This window comes from Pholcus phalangioides, unplaced genomic scaffold (genome assembly GCF_987345545.1).
Source record: "Pholcus phalangioides strain wild (caught in Gottingen) unplaced genomic scaffold, Ppha-v1.0 ptg000015l_1, whole genome shotgun sequence".
In the NCBI taxonomy this organism is placed as follows: domain Eukaryota; kingdom Metazoa; phylum Arthropoda; class Arachnida; order Araneae; family Pholcidae; genus Pholcus; species Pholcus phalangioides.
The window spans coordinates 49850530-49867612 of record NW_028301608.1 but is presented as its reverse complement, the minus strand read 5'-3'; the positions used below and the strand labels follow the sequence as shown (position 1 = coordinate 49867612).

General features: G+C 34.9%; 1 protein-coding gene across 2 annotated transcripts in view; it reads right to left on the bottom strand.

The window, feature by feature from the left end:
* LOC149076152 (sodium/potassium-transporting ATPase subunit alpha-like) overlaps nt 1-17083 on the bottom strand; it is a 71345-nt gene that overhangs the window by 26030 nt on the left and 28232 nt on the right. For both annotated transcript variants that reach the window (XM_089243695.1, XM_089243694.1), the window contains exons 10-14: nt 15438-15570; nt 12907-13099; nt 11467-11642; nt 4293-4429; nt 2872-3089 (exon numbers count right to left, since the gene is read on the bottom strand). In XM_089243695.1, coding sequence (XP_089099821.1) covers nt 2872-3089; nt 4293-4429; nt 11467-11642; nt 12907-13099; nt 15438-15570 — 857 coding nt within the window. The remainder of the gene's footprint in view (nt 1-2871; nt 3090-4292; nt 4430-11466; nt 11643-12906; nt 13100-15437; nt 15571-17083) is intronic.

The window sequence follows — 17083 nt, the reverse complement described above, 5'->3', positions numbered from 1 at the left end:
TTAACGTCATAATTTTTTTCCTCCTTTGAAAAAAAAACATCGCATGTAGTCTTTCCACTCAATTCAAGTTCGACTAAAGTCACGCACACCCTAAATTTATAGATCCTTATTTGTTGTTTCCGAACCCATAAGCTAGCTCGAAAAATATCTCAAAAAAGCTATTTCTTTTGTTATTCAACATTACGAAAACCTACAGCATGTCTTTTCTAGGCATTACATTTGTTACTTGTGTGTGTGTGCAAGATTAAGAACCTCTCTCTCTCTGTCGCAATGTGAGGAGGAGGGGGGGGGGGGAGAATAAGATTTGTGTATGTTTCTGTCTTGGCTTCTGTTCTATTTTCCTCGGCGTGTTTCTGAAAGCTTTTTGGTCTGCATCGAAGTAGTTTCCGAGATATATCAAGCGTATCCCTATTCACAACGAGGAAATGGATTGAAAGTTTTTTCGTCCAAAGTCTTATGGATAAATGACCAAGAAGAAGAAATGCACACAGAAATACATAAACAGAAATAGAAATCTAGAGAATATATGTATTGATTATTTGGAGATGGTCATTTTTATTTTTATTTCAATGTCATAGATAGGAGAATTTCGTAACAAGTGTCTGTTAATTGATGTAGTCGACGTTGCTTATTAGAATCTAGAATAATGTTGTAATTCGGGTATAATTATCACTTTCTCTAAGAGCGGAACGGACCAATATCATAACATGGGAAAAATCATTTTTACTCATTAGGACTTCGGTTATGTTATAATTATTTTTTGTAGAAAGTTTTTTTTTTGCCTATTTTGAAGCTGAGGTAGAACCAGACTTATATTTCCCTATGATTTATCTTTATCAACCTGCAAGTCTATGTATGAAGTTGGAAGACTCCTTTATCAATTGCTGCTCCCTTATCTTTATATGGGAGGTTTTGATTTCTGAATTAATTTTTGGGGGTTGATCAAACCGGTGCGCCATTGCTATATGAAGATCATTTCATCTAAAAAAAAGTGTTCAACTTTGGATGAAACTTATAACTATTTCAGCTACATACTTTCATATTTGATAAAATCATAAAATTAAGAAAAAATATTAGTAAATTATATATATTTTTTCAAAATTTTCGTTGCTTTCATGGGTAAACCACCGCCCATTTAGAGCTAAGAAGTGTGAAATTTTCTTGTTGCTAGAGTGTAAAATAACATGCTTGCAAGTTGGGGGGAGGGGCAATTATTGTGTTTTTGGAGAGGCTGGTGTCCTTCATGGAAAAGACAAAACGTAATATCCACGTACCAGTAATGTGTGCATCCTAAAGTGATTCTTACACTTTGCCGGAGCTCAGTTCGTTCTCGGTTGAAGACAAGTTGAGAGACCGTACCTACAGGCAGGGCCGGAGTAAGAGGGATGCAGAGGGGCAACTGCCGCGGGCAGCAAAATTTAGGGGGCAGCATAAGAATATCATGTAATCTTCAATTGTGTAAATGTTATGAGAGAGAGAGAGAGAAGAAGAAGAGAGTGACAGACACAGAACAAGTGTGCAGTTTGGAAATTCGTAAATAGCTTGAATGCATAATCAAGTCCTATTCGGGCTGGCTTTCACGTGAAAAATCAAAGTTATTTATTCAAAAAAAATAAATATTATATTCATGACCTAGAGAAAAAGTTGTTATATTGAATTGATAATCTGAAAAATTTATAATTTACTATAAATTTCATTTAATGCCCAGGAGTCCATAATGGATGCGAAACTATATTGAGTTTATTGAAAATAATTGAGAATTCGATCGCTTGTGAACTGGAAATTTATCAAAATCAGAGTAAATTATAGAATAAACGTATTTTGCAACGCATCGTAAGTTTTTTGGATCAACACACAGTGGCTGTTAATATCTTTGAAAAATCATAGATAGCATTGGTGAATTTGATTAAAAGAAAAATTTCATGCCTAATGAATGCTCAAGCATTATTTTCATGCATCATTGACAAAATTATTGGAATCAACTTTTTCTCCTAAATATATATTTCGGAGTGATTCCCAATAACAGTTCATTATTTTCTCCTGATTATTCTTGCTAAAAGAGTTTCAGACTAATACCAGAGTAATAGGTAGCCAGATATCGAAGTGAGCATTTTCTACCCAAAAATGGTTGTTATGTGATCACTGCTGACACCACTATCTATAGGAGGGATTTTCAAAATTTTTATTGTATTACTTAGAGCTTTCAACCCTTTAAGTGGCACTGGTGAGATATCTCACCTCCTTAAAAGCCTTTTATTTCAGCATTATAAACCCAGGTTAAAGTTGATTTCAATACCCGAATACAACTTAGTTTGCACCTACTGAAAATCGGAGAAGAAAGCCTATTTCATTAAAAAAGATATAGCATTTTGAAGGGGGGGGGGGAAGTTATAGTAATTTGTAATAACAAGAGTGACACCTTAAAAGATAAATATTTGCTTGCATCGTCCTCGCTCCAGTCTTATGAAAATTCTAGATAAAAAAGGAAGTATTAATGATTATGAGATGGTATTGTCTCTGGTCTATTGTGTGTATCTGGTGTATTGGTTAGCGCACTTGCCCGGTATGCAAGGGGATCCAGGTTCGATTCCCGGAAGAGACAAATCACTTTTCTTTCCAAATATTAGTTTCGGTATAACATCCAGAAAATTCAATTTCTCAGTTTATTAATGATTTAGTTTCAAAAATTAGGATGTTACTATTCTTCCAAGTGAGCTTGGAAAACTTCCTAGGAATATTCGACAGTTTTGGAAACCACCCCTCGGGGTAAAACACTTACATCCCTCTTGGGACAGAGCGTGGACCATGTCTGGACTTACAGTTTTGGAAACCCTGACCTATACTATGTAAAACCACCTTCCGAATACCTACCTATGTCGGCTTTCTTGAGAGCTGGAGAATCATTAACACCGTCTCCGGTAACTGCGACAATCTGTCCCTGCCTCTGGCAACCTTCCACAATAATGAGTTTCTGTTGAGGTGAAGTCCTTGCGAACACAATCTCCGTATGGTTACGTAACGTGTTGTCCAGCTGAGCCGGTGTCATGTCTCTCAATTCCGAACCATGTATCACAGATGCTTTAGCTTCCCTGGACAAGAAGAATAAATATCAGAACTAAATACTGTATTAGTTTAAAATTAATTTCTATCATGCATTAACAGTAACAGAAAGTTCAAGTAAATGTTTGAAGCGTACAAGTATAAAAATTCTAGTTGTAATGAGACACCTGATATACACAAACGTAAGTCCGTTTCAGATCGTGAATCGTTTTTTTCTATAGAAACGCAATTTTATTTCGAAAAAATACTCAAATAACCTCTCTATTTTAGATGCGTCAGTTATTTTGCTACATGCCATGCACGTCCTGAGATACAGATATAATTTTTTATACAGTGTGACTCTGTCCAACTTTGAGTTGGAAAGTTGTTGCCTTGTTTTTAATTGAGCCCTAAAAAAGAACATTCCAAGTGTATTGATATCTGATATTGACAGTTGGTGGGACATCTCAGCATTTAGAAAATTTTGAATCAATCATAACTTTGAGATATCTTACTAATTTCCACGTTTCTTTTTCTTAAGTCCGTCCCTTGATTCTTTCTTTCCCACATTTTCAGCAATTTTTGCATTTAAATGTTTTGGTAAAAATTGCTTTTAAAAATATCGAATTTTTTTTATTTGGCTCAGCAGAAACAGGGCAACAACTTTTAAATTCGAAGTCAGAGAATGGTAGACCATTTAACAATTAAATTTTGTATCTCGGTACATATATGGGCCCAGTAAAATGAATGCCATTCTAAAATGGACACGTTATTTTTAGATAGCTTTTCTAATTTAAAACATGTTCTTATAATCAGCAATCATTCTCACCAGTTATTTGACCGGAAACGAACTTCAGTTTTCACCCTGCTTATTACTATTAAAAGAGGAAATGATTTCAATCGTAAAAATTGGTTTTCGATTTTTCTCACATACCAGTGGTTCATTGGTTATCATGCACGTTACTATAAACGTTATAAGTAACACAATTTCTTATGTTAAATAAGAATTGTTATTTAGTACAGTCGACGCTCGTTATAGCGACCCCACGTTATAGCGATCATTTCATTACAACGACCGGTAGGATAAGTCCCAAATGTTTTAACAGAACAACTATCATACGTTTAACTTTCGATATGATGACCCTCAAAATATAACGTCCGTTTTCGACGGGACGAAGGAGTCATTATATCGAGTGTTGACTATAATATCGAAAAAAAACCAAGTTATATATTTAAAACAATCGAATGCATACATTTGGTTCACGTTTTCCACGGATACACCCATTCTATCTGCAATGTCCTCTACTGTCTCATTTCCTTCCGAAATAATTCCAACTGCTTTGGCGATGGCTTTTGCAGTAATTGGGTGATCACCAGTAACCATGATGACCTGTAGAACATTAAATGTAAAATTCTTAATAAACAAAAACTAAAAAAATGTTTTGAATTCGATATTCAAGTGAATCATATTTGTTTTTCGTGCCATGAAAATATGGTCAAGAGGAAAAATACAGCGCTGTTCTTTTGCTCTGATAGAATGAATTTTTGCCTGACCCGTACGCTACTCACAAGAGTTCCTATCTACTCATTCCTTATACTCATGTGCAAGTGATCAAAGAGATCGAAGTTGTTGTAGCGATATAAATTTTAGAAAACCGCACACACACGCAGGTCAACTTGTGTTGAATTGAACCGAGAAATTGAATGCAATTGAAACGTAATTGAAATTGAAACCTTCATGCTAGAAAATTGGACAAACTTAATTGCCTGCGCACACTGAAAACGAGTTTATATAATACATATATATTACTTTGGTCTTTGGCAGTAACACATACATGTATACATATATGTTAAAAAAACATTGGAACTTCTTAGTACAGATTATGTGCCACTGTGCATTATCTGCACATTTTTTCCCTCAGAGGTCGGGGTGGAAACAAATATTTTAAAAATGAATTTGCAAAAATATTTGTTTAAAAACTTGTAGATAATGTAGATAGTAGTAAGTAGAAAAAACCGGAACATGTTTCCTATAAAAATGGAATAAAAATACTTCAAATCACTTAACATTATTGATGAATGAAATTTGCATACGTGGATTACACGCCACTGAGGACAACACCATGGCATTTATTGCTCATGTAGTGAAATTTACATCTGTAGATTATATGTAGGAAACCAATGAACCGTAAAGATTATCCAAAATTGTTAAATAATGACAATTTGCAAATATATGCGCATAAAATAACAATATTAATTAGAATGTAACGTGAGACATCAAGTATAGGAGAAATCGGAAGCTGATTATTCACTGACGCAAATTTGATGTTTCGCGGATCAGTGCTTATTATTTCTCACCAAAATTCCATTTCATAAATAACAGGGTCAAAGTTGTTTATAATTATTCGCTTTGGTAAGACCAAACTATTTCCGGCATGGAATGACGTTTACCCTTAAAGTAATGAAAATATATGTGTTGTTAACAATACACAATCACACACTAATAATTATAAATTAACAAACACACACAAGTTCTAGTTACTTATTAGGAAAAAGGGGTGAAAACAACGCGGAAGAGAACGTAACTGCAACCGATATTGTTCCGCTAGTGATTCAGCAACAAACACTTTTACAATTATATCCTCATATGGTTACGGGTGAAAGGAAATTCGCTGATTAATAACGTTATGTTGCCCGAACTGACAGATTCTGACGGCAAGGAAATTTGCAAGCTTCTGGGAATTAGTAAGTCTCCTGCCGGCAACCAATTACTACTATGCGGAGAACTCTGATTATTCTGCTGAGTTAAAAGACCTAGAAAAATTATTTTATTTTTTGCCGCTATTCATTCGAAGTATACCAAGATTCATTGCGCTTGTTTTATCGATTGGAGTATACGGAATTGTTTTTTTTTTGTGAATGCTTCAATCAAAATTATCTGGTGACAGGAGCTTCCGAAGGTGATGTGATGGAGTGCGCCTACACTTTTTCTTCTATACATGTTTGCCATAGGCACTTTTGTTATTAAAAAATTTTAACGGAATTGATACATATCTATACATGCTTTGTACATATATAGAGTGTCTCATAAATTAGTAAATAATTTATAAATTCTACCTAAAAATTGATTTTTTTGAGTGTAATTTTGCGGAAAAAATTATTTTTACGAAGGGGTTTTTTTTTTTGATACAGAAAAAGAGTAGTTTAATTTATTTTTGCTAGAGGACGCTGCACGAAATAAAAGTTGTGAATTAGAAGAAATATGCAAATCAGAGTCATAAATTGCAGCGTGTACGATTAACAGCTCATTTTAGAATTTTCCTGTTGCTGGCGCTTACATAAGGTTTTCATTGTGATGTTGGAATTAATAGATAAAGTAATATATTGGAGTTGTTTTACCTCAGCCACGAATCGCCGGCTGAAGATTTACTATTGTTTCGGATACAGGGGAGATTGAAGAAAGGTTGACTCCTAGAACGGAGGGCAGACCCCCCACTGTCGGCACAGTGGTGGGTTGTCTGAGGTTGGTTGTCTGTGGTTCCCAACTTCGAGGTCCGAATGCGAGCCAATCTCCCCGTTGAAAAGTCCGCCACAGAGAGCGAAAGTCCTACAATGGTGCAAATATTCAAAATCATTTCACTTCACTCCCTTCACTTCTCAAATAAAGATGGCAGAGTTGAAAAATCAAGCACAACACCATATACGCATTTAGACTGTTAGGTATATACACTCACACTTCCGCCACAACTCGCTCGGTAGTAAATTGCCCATGGTGATAGACCTCAGTTGAGCTCGGTTTGGAAGAAACAAAGCATTATAATTCCATAATTCAAACACATCATTCAGAAAATGATTGAAATGATTACAAAAAACATGTACCCATCCATTCAGAGATGCTCTTTCAATCGTTTCTGTTAGTCACGATCAATCCAATTGTGAGTAAATCATTCGTATGAATGAAAAAGTATTTTGTAAATCCTCAAATAAAAGATTCTGAATTGGGAAAAAAAACCAATTCAATGGATTCTCTGGCTCAAAATACATAGGCCGTTCCACTTCGAATAACTTATATATTTTTTGAAACAAATGAACGAGAAATGATTTGTAAGTGGCAATACAGAACGCACGGAACCAAAACGGATCCCAGTGAGAGCGAAACGTGCCCAAGAGACTTTGTCATAAAAATTCAAGGAACAAAACTAAAGACAAAAATAGAGTTATTTATTCCTTTAGGTGATGTTTCCAATATTTCCCAGAAAAAAAGTAGAAATACCAAAAATAAACGAATATTTATTTTCGTATAGATCGCAATATAATAAGATGAAACTGTTAATTTTCGTTTACTATACAGGGTGCCCTGTAAGTGCTGGCACGGAATTTATGTCATCAAGTGTTCGTTGTAGAGGTACGATACCAGTTTAAAAAAAGGGTTAAAAAATTATCCTATACCAGTTTTGAGAGTGAAAATACAGTGTGTAACAAAATAAAATTAATCTAAATTTTTATACGCGCCCCCTGAGCTCCAACTTCCAATTAGAAAATTGTTGCCCTGTCTCTCTTGATGCCAACAAAATAATAATAATAACGATAATGTTTCTAAGTGCAATATTCAAAAAGACATATTCTATAATTCACATGTAACGAACATCGTTAAATGCGGAAAAACCGTTTTATTCGAATTTAACACTGCTCTTTCTTAAATATCTTCCGTTTTTCGAATTCGAATATCTCTGTGAATATTGTACTTAGAAACATGGAATTTTTTTGGCCTCAGGAGAGACGCAGCTTGCTAATTGGAAGTTAGAGCACGGGGGGGGGCCGTATAAACATCTATTTTTTTTTATTTTGTTACACGCTGTATTTTCACTCTCACAAATGGTACAGGAATATATTTGAACACCTGTTGAGCATTTTTTAAACTGGAATCATACCTCCACGATACGGATGGTTGATGAGATAATGACCGTGCTAGCACTTACAGGATACCCTGTATATGTAATTTGTCGGAAAGGATTGAAATAATGATTTTACTGCATCAGATCATCAAAAAATGGGATATAATAGTGCAGGAGTGCACAAAGCTCATCGCATGGACCAAACGCGGCCCGCCTAGGGATTGCATACGGTGCACGAAAGATCTTCCCGTAGGAAAGTACCAATACATACAACGCGATAAATACCTAGGCTGACTATATTTTCATTTGATCGTTTTCGTCACACCACGGTCATTTTCCGCCCAAGACTGCTAATTTGATCGGGACTTATAATTTACTTCCATTTCCGAACGGCAGCCTTTTTTATGATCACCGAATCTCTTGGTGTGGGATTCCCTGCGGTATCAATCTTTTTCTATGGTCATGTCACCGTTTCTGTGTACCCCTGTGCCAGAAAGTGTCTAAGGTCGAACCGGGTATCGAACTCGCGACACCTCTAAACATCCTTTGGTACTTTAGGCGAGTACCTTATCGACTTGAGCTACCGTGTTCAGACCGTATTTACTTCATAACAATACGAGGTATCTGGATCCATTCGGGATATCGCCAAAAAATTAGCCAATGCAAGTGAAGTTGCTTACAGCCAAAAATATTTCGAAAGTAAAGTTGCCAATCACAGGGATAAAAACACTTTTCAAAAGGGAGTAAAGTTGCGAATTACAGCAAAAAAAGTCAAAGCCGAGTACAGTTGCCAATCACAGCCAAAAAACTTGTCAAAAGCAAGTAAATTTGCTAACTATCACTAAAATTGCTGGAAAAAAAAATCGCCAATTGCAGAAAATAGAGGGCTACTGCAAGTCGCAACACGTAAAAAAATTTAATTCTAATAATCATTTATAAAAAAAGTTTGTTTAACATAAAAAGCGCATATTTTTGATATAGTTATGTGACAATAATTGATTATGATGTCAGTATTATCATAATATAATTTATAAGTTATGAAAATAACCTTTATTCTTGATTTCAAAAGTCAAATAAGCTTTTATTGAAAACAAAGGAGAAAACGGGACACATTTTCTAAAAAAATTAGGATGGCCAAAATTACGGGAATGTCTCGTAAAATATAGGTCATTGGTCGCCCTATATATATATTTAACTTATACACCTGCATACAACTTTCTTGCCCACGAGCGATAGGCAAACCGCATTTATGGCCCGCGGACTGAAACGGTGGTGCAATCCTATAGTAGTGATGCATAGACATTTTTTTGCTGAATAACGGATAGCTGAACTTCGGGATGTCAAAAGCTGAGAGAAATAACTAAATATTCCAAATGACATTTGAAAAATATTGATTCATGCGGTATAAAGACATTTTTTTTCCTCAGAAGAGGGAAAAAAGCCAATCCGGAACCCCTAATTAAATTTATGCTGTCCACCGGCTGTCACTTTGAAAACCAATTTGCATCGATTCGGTTGCTTTGTTTTGAATTCGGCCCAGCATTTTCCTTGTTCTTTATTTTGGCAAGGTGCGTTGCTTAGCAAATTTACCGGCGTTTTGCCAGAGAGAATAAATAAACACAAGGAATAAAAAGTAAATTGTGCTACATGAGAATCTACCACGAAATCACATGATCACCTTAATTCATGTACGGGTGGCACCGAAATGGCTTTCTTTTTGGGACTGAAAAGAAAATCTGGAACGTGTCACACCACCATAATAGGCAAACCGAATTTTTGGTGTGTTCAGTCAATACAAAATTTTTGATACCGAATTTTCTTTTCAATTTTGAATGTTGTTTTTGCACATAATTGATTCAGATTTTTCTCGGTTATTTTTTCAATGATATTACTCTTTTCTTATAAGTTCGTGAAAAAGTGTTTCAAGTTGTTTTATTTTTCTCAAAATATTTTCATGGATTTTCTTACGATTTTTTTTTTTCTGGACGATGTACAAACAATTTCCTAATGGCATCGTTTATGGTAAAGGGTGGGAAAAAAAAGTGTCAACAGAAACTACCGTTAATGGAATGTACACAACTCGGCATAATGAGAGCCGCATGACATCGACCCATAACAACAACGGAGATATAGCTCTTGGGAAATTCGTAAATGGATCGCGAATATATTGATCTATGCTTGTGAAATGTCCTTTTGAGAACATCGCTGAATTTAATAGTTCCCTATTTATTTTAGTGCGACGTAACACCAGAAAAATAAACGGTATTTTTTTAAGTTATACAGTGTCCCATACATACGTGAATAGTTTAAAAAATTCCTAAATATTGAAGAAATTGTTTCTTAAATGCGGTTTGCGCAAAAAAAAAGTTATTCTCGCGAAGGAGGATTCTTTTTCGGTACAAAAAAAGAATTAATTCAATTTTTTTGATCATAGAGAGCGTCGCATGGAGTAAATCGCTGAATTTGTGACCCGAACCTTCCTAAAACATCATTTGTGTCCGTAACGTTCGTAAAGCTTCAGCTGGCGTTTCGTGGCAAAGGTAAAGCAACTTCACCAATAATGCTTTATCCACCACTGAAAACCTTACCTAAGAGGTAAGGGAAATTCAAAAATGAGCTGATAATCGCACACGCTGTATTTTATACGATCCTGATTTGCACATTCCAAGGGATTAACATTCACGCAGTGAATTTTTGTGTTAAAAAATAAATAAATATCCCCTTGGTGAGGAGATAACTTTTCCACTATAACCGCATTCAAATATATATTATCCCCCACCAAACACCGACTTTAGCCATATCACTATATTGCAATTTACTGCCATTAGTGAGTTTGGTTAGAAATGAAGTCTCACCCCACCGGTGGTCGCCTCAAGCTGGTTAGGAAAATATCTTATCTGTATTCTCCTCTGGATTTGAACCTGGGACCGTGACGGCAATCTTCACTGGGTAGACAAGCATCTTACTACCATGCCACTCGGGTGGTATTCAAATATACGAATTCTTTCAAATTTTACGCATTTTTTTAACTATTTACGAATTCCTGGGATCCCCCCGTGTGTTGATTATTCCATCCCTCTTTTAACCGGAACAGAAATCATCACACCCATTTTAAAATGACATATCTCGTCTTTTTTTTTTTTTTCTGGAGTGGGCTTTCTTTACATTTTCAGCAGATGCAAAATGGGGGGGAAACCTGGAAAATACGTTCCATTGAGAACAAAAAAGAAACCTTTGCAAAATATCTGACTTGGCCATTGATGAAATAAAAATCTTTCAAGAACGCGATATATCTCTTTAATGCGGTTAGAAAGTTAAAACAATAAAATTCGTCTCACTTATACGCATTAAATACCAAAGAAATATCAATGCATGATTCGCGTCCAGTTTGTTTCTTGGTTAGACTCTTATAGATTGAAATACATTTTTGTTGAGGCTTAATTTAGTTAACATAGGTGGCTAATTAGACTCCGCATAGCGAGAGACATTTACAGGCAAAGTTAGTAACTTGCAGGCTAACAAATACTGTTACCTTTATTCCAGCACTTCGGCACTTCGATACTGCATCTGGCACAGCAGCTCTCGGTGGATCTATCATAGCGATTAGCCCGACGAATCTCAGTCCGGATAGAGGAAAGTTCAGGTCGTCCGTATCGAACTGGTAATCGTTAGGGTATTTATCGGCAGGTAGACTATAATCACAGAAACCTGAATAATAAAAAGCGAATGGCAAACGTGATTAACTAAATAGGGTAAAATCATTAAATACACTCTTTGAAAGATGAATGTTTAAGAGTTTTTGCAGCATTCAATCAAGAAATAATTACAGTGGTTAGATATTTTAGGGTTCGGATAAAAAATTACACAAATGTTCCATTTCTTAGGTGTTCTGATACATCTGCTTTACTTTTAAACACTTTTAAAATGTGGCTCAAATTAAATAATAATCTCAGTTAAAATCAAGCTTATATGGTTTTTCGTTTATGTAGGGCGTGCCAGAAATTTGTAAATAGTTTAAAGGTTTATAAAAATTGAAGGAATTAAGTGTATATCGATGCGATTTGCGAAAAAAAATTTTCTCACGAAGAGGGTACAAAAAATCGCATTAAGTTAAAATTGTGTAATCACAATTAGTTCACATTTTTGTTGATAGAGGGTGCTGCACTAGAGGAAATCACCGGGAATATGGTAATCAGAATACTGTATATATAAAAGGAAGGTTGTGCTCATTTCTGAATTTTCCTGTAGCTGGAGTTTCAGAGGGATATCATTATATGATGTTTACGTTGGTGAGAAAAGCACGCACTCTATTGTTCAGGTTGTTTGACTTAAGCGACTAATGAAGCAGCTTTACGAATGTTTCGGACACAGAAGAGGTTGAAGAAAACTTCAGGTACAATCACTCCTACCAGAAATGTTTCTAGCGCCCTCTAGCGACAAAAAATTGAACACTCCTTTTTCCTGTGTTCCGAAAATATACGTTTTCGCGAGAATAGCTTCTACTCATACTGCACTCGATTCAATTCCTTAAATTTTTATGAAATTTTAAACCATTTAAGAGTTGGGACTATGGACTATGGGATTCCCTGTTCTTTCAAAATGGTAATCCTCTTAACGACTGCAGTATTTTGTACTCTGTCTATCACAAATATTATCGATTTATGTTTGTTGTATGTCAAAATGCCCTTTCAAAAGAAAAATCGATAGATTAAATTAATTTTTACGTCAAAATCTTGACTAGGACCATATCAGTTGGATATACTACGTATGTGTACCTTGGGAGCAAAGACGATATAAGACGTGAGCTTTCAGCACTAGAAAAACGCAAATACCGTGAGAGTGAAAGTGTTAAATCAGATCAAACCGTTACTTTCATCAAAACGGTATGATGAAGAATTTTTGTACTAATTTTAACTAATTAATTTTCACTGTGACGTTCACCCAAAATGAAGAGGGTCAAGAAAAGTCTCACCAATAACCCTTTCTCCCATGCCACCGAGCTCGAGATAGGCGTCGTTGAAAGCCTCCTTCATCTCGTCATCCAATACTTTCTCCTTGCCGTGGATGAAAATGGTCGAACATTTGTCCAGAATCCTCTCTGGAGCCCCTTTCATGCAAAGTAGGTAGTTAGCGCCCGGCTGCTCTTTACATTCGTGGATAGTGACCTGCGTAGAGGAAATAGTCTGTTCTTGGTAATTAATCGAGATAAACATGCGTATATATTAAAACTTCGGATTACGAGTGTTTTGAAAGACTGTTTGAAAAGAATGGGTGCTGGAATTATGAAAGAAATAGCTCTGACACCCATGAAAATGCAGAATAAATGAAAATACGAGAAAAAATTCAATAAATTTTGACTTGATAAGCGATTAAAATCTTGCGATACGTGAAATTTTTTTTTTTTAATTTTTTGATATTATAATCTCGATATTGATTTCTCTTTCTAGCAATGCAAGTCATACGTATACCAAACCCTCCTTGATGAGGATTTGACATTAAGAAGATCTGCATATTTTCACGTTGACTGCCAAGTGTCACACGATCATAAATAAAAATCCGATGTTTAACTTTCGCACACTGAGAGAAAGGCCAACTAACGATTCAGAAATTCTCCGGTTGGGCCTAAGCATTTTCTTCGGGACTTCGTTTATTTCATGATTTCATGAGTTAATTCATGATAGAACAATAAAAAAAAAATATTGTATGCATATACGCATAACTGAAAATTTTCCTTAGTTTGAAGACCCTTGTCTGAATTCCGGAGACCCATTGCGGGCCGGCCATTTATAGCATTTACAGTACAAGACCTCTGTAAGAATCTCGTTGTGTTCATGCAAGCGGGGATTCCAAAAAGTGAAGCTCCTCGTTCTTTTGTGGCATTCTGATAATACTTGACCTTTTAATGTAAAACTAATAAATACTGTATACCATTCTATAAAATAAATTAATCTGCATTTCATCGTTGAAAATAATTATGACTGGCGTTATTTTTAATCAGAATTATTGCCAGTGGGAAAATTCGATTCGTTATACGAGTGTTTTGGGATGACGAGCACGTTTACGGAACGAATTATGCACGTAAACCGAGTTCCACTGTATTTAGCAGTTGGAAAAATCCGAGAATTGTAAAGATGTTTGATTTAATTTTGAATATTTAAAAGACAGACATTATATTAAATTCATTTCCTTAAACATCATATTCACAAGAACATATTTTTACAGGTTTTAAATTTGTAATGTCATTTCCAACATTGAAATTTATTCCAAAGTAGATAAAGAGAGGTAAGGATCAGTAGAGATTCATCTTATACGTGTGTTTACATTTAATCTTATTTCACAATAAAATTTCATTCGATTTCCTATGTTATGTTTGTTCTTGCTATTACTATTTTGCTCTCGACTTTTATTAAATATAAATCTGCTTTTAAGCTTGATATTAAATACACACGTGGCATCAGTGTACTTATTTATACACAAGTGAAAGAGCTTCATCAACATCGTCAATTCAAGAAACTCGCATTCTTTGATTTGATCGAATTCGGAGAACAATGGATGTAAAACAACTTCACCGACGGAGAAACAGCGAAAAAGGCAAATACATAGGAAATACGAAATTATTCTAATGCATTCCGATATACTATGGGTGTCGTTTTCAGAGGATAGCATATTACGCTGACCGAGAATCCCATTTGGGTTCATTACCAGTTGCTCAGCGGAAAGAAAAAGAAAAGTCCAAGTCAAACTTCATGGTGAGGTATTCTTGGACAGAGCTGTTTTCTTTCCACTCAGTAACTGATTCCGCTGTTTGAGATTTGGTAACAAACCCAAGTGAGATCCTCGGTCACCCTCTGAAGACGACACTCATACCGCGTAGAAATGTATTAGGAATTTCGTATTTTCCGTGTGTTTGCGTTTTTCGTTCTTTCTCCGTTCGTGTTTATATCAGACAAAATATTATTTTACCATCCCATGTAAAACAACTTGTTTGCTATGAGTTGCGATTTGAGAGTCTACCGTGATTTGAGAATTTTTCGAGTTGAAAATCACTAAGAATTCCAAAACAGATCAGAAATATTAGATAGTAATTGCAAAATGTATCAATTGCCAACAATTCGGACATTGCCCATAAAAAATATTAACTAATAAAGAAATGCGTTGGTGCGACGTATCAGATATCTAAGAAAAAAATTTAATTACCCAAAAATAGCAAATTCCTATCTTGTATTTCCCTTAGTCAACAAAATTAAAATCGAAATTTTATTTAAATTTCAGCAAAATATTTTGCGAGATAATTTAATTTCCCTAAGGGGAAAAGCTGCAAAAAATACACAGTAACTGAACATAAATTGTAAGCTACGTCCTCACGCCTAAAGGAAGAGACTTGAAGTATAGAACTTTGGTATTTTCGAAAAAAAATTCTAGGGCATTTCTAAGAGTTTTTTTTCTTTTCCTCCAAAAATACTGGTGTAACATAATATTAAATTGAGAAAAAAAATAACTTACGTGGTATTTATTTGAAGAGTTAAACGGAATTTCGCAGACTTTGGAAAATTTCGAGCGGTAACTGGAGACGTTTCCTATCGCAAGTTCCATGCATTTCAATATTGCGGATTCCGAAGCGTCTCCGATGCAATCCCTACGAGAAGAGATAATTAGTTGAACTCAAATCATGGAAAGTAATTTTCCAATACCATACATACATGCTTCTTTCATATTTCCACCCGGTGTTTTTATTTCAAATATTGCACCAATTTACAAATTCCTGTGAGGCATTCTCCTGTTTCATGAAGGTTTATTTCCTTCAGACTACCAAGATTTTCTGCATATAATACGTAGTGATTTTTCTTTATTAAATAGTTGAAGGGTAAAAATTAAAGAGTGAAACTGGTGATTTAGGTTTCTAATTGAGTTTGATGGAAGTTTTAGAAGGACAAGACACTAAAAAATTTATTGCCTCCACTTTGAACAACAGTTTTCGTATTTAGGAAGAATCAGCTTTCTACACCCCATCTAGTGCCATTTGGGAGAAGTTTCTAGGAAAATAATAAATAGTATATGAAGACCGGAAATGGTTTCGAAATCAGTGATTTACCTAAAAAAATGATTTTTCTAAAAAAAAAGTCATAGAAAAAGGTTTCCAGTATTTCGCAAATATGCTCAATATATTGAACTGCTAGAAATTAAGACGACAGACTTAATTTATTGATCTAATTCCTATACTTGTCTACACACATATTTCATAGCATCAGTTATTACGACATAGTTATGAGAAATATTCGATTAAAATTCATTTAATCGATTAAAAAAATTATCTGAAACTAACCAGTTAAATTACTTGATTAACCAGATAAAAATTTTAATCGATTAACAGCCTTAGTAATTATAGCTATTAAAATTATGGTATTAAGTGTCGCTGATTCCACACCATTCCTGTGGGAATGAGAGGATTGTTGACCGAGGCGTATACGAACTAATTAAAATTAACATCCATGGTTCCAATTGAAATAGAACCATGGCACGCCAAATTCTGCGTATGATTAGCGTTCACGTTAAAACTGAACTTATAAATGAGACAACTTCTGAAAGCAATCGCCTTCGAGGCAACTTTTCGTAAAGATAACATCAAACTATTGGAATTAGCTTTCAGCCCTCAATAAATTCCCTGGTAAAAGCGGAATTTCGAACTTTCCTACAAATAATACGTTCGAATACGCGAAGACAGAATGAATAATCTCGCAAACATTTGTTTTCATTTTTATCTAACATCTCTTGCCTTTTATTTATATTTATATGACTGGAGATGGCGTTTTAATTCCTCTTATTTCGTCATCTAGGTTTCTGACACATATAAAAGATGTTACCAGACTATTATTAAAAGTTTCAAAAGCGCATCATAAATGATTTATTCACTAAAAGCAACCGTTAGTAGTGTGCTCTAGATGCTCTACCACGAGCTCTAGGGGTGCCCCGAATCCACGGTAAATTTTTGGGAGGCTTTCATCAATGTTTAAATTATTTCTTGCATTAATTCTGCATTTTCATCAATTCTGATATAATTTCTCCAGTTAATTTTGAGTTTACATCCAATCATTCTGGATTTTTTTCTTTGGTAAATTCTGTATTTTCATCAGTTCTGAAATTATTTCCTG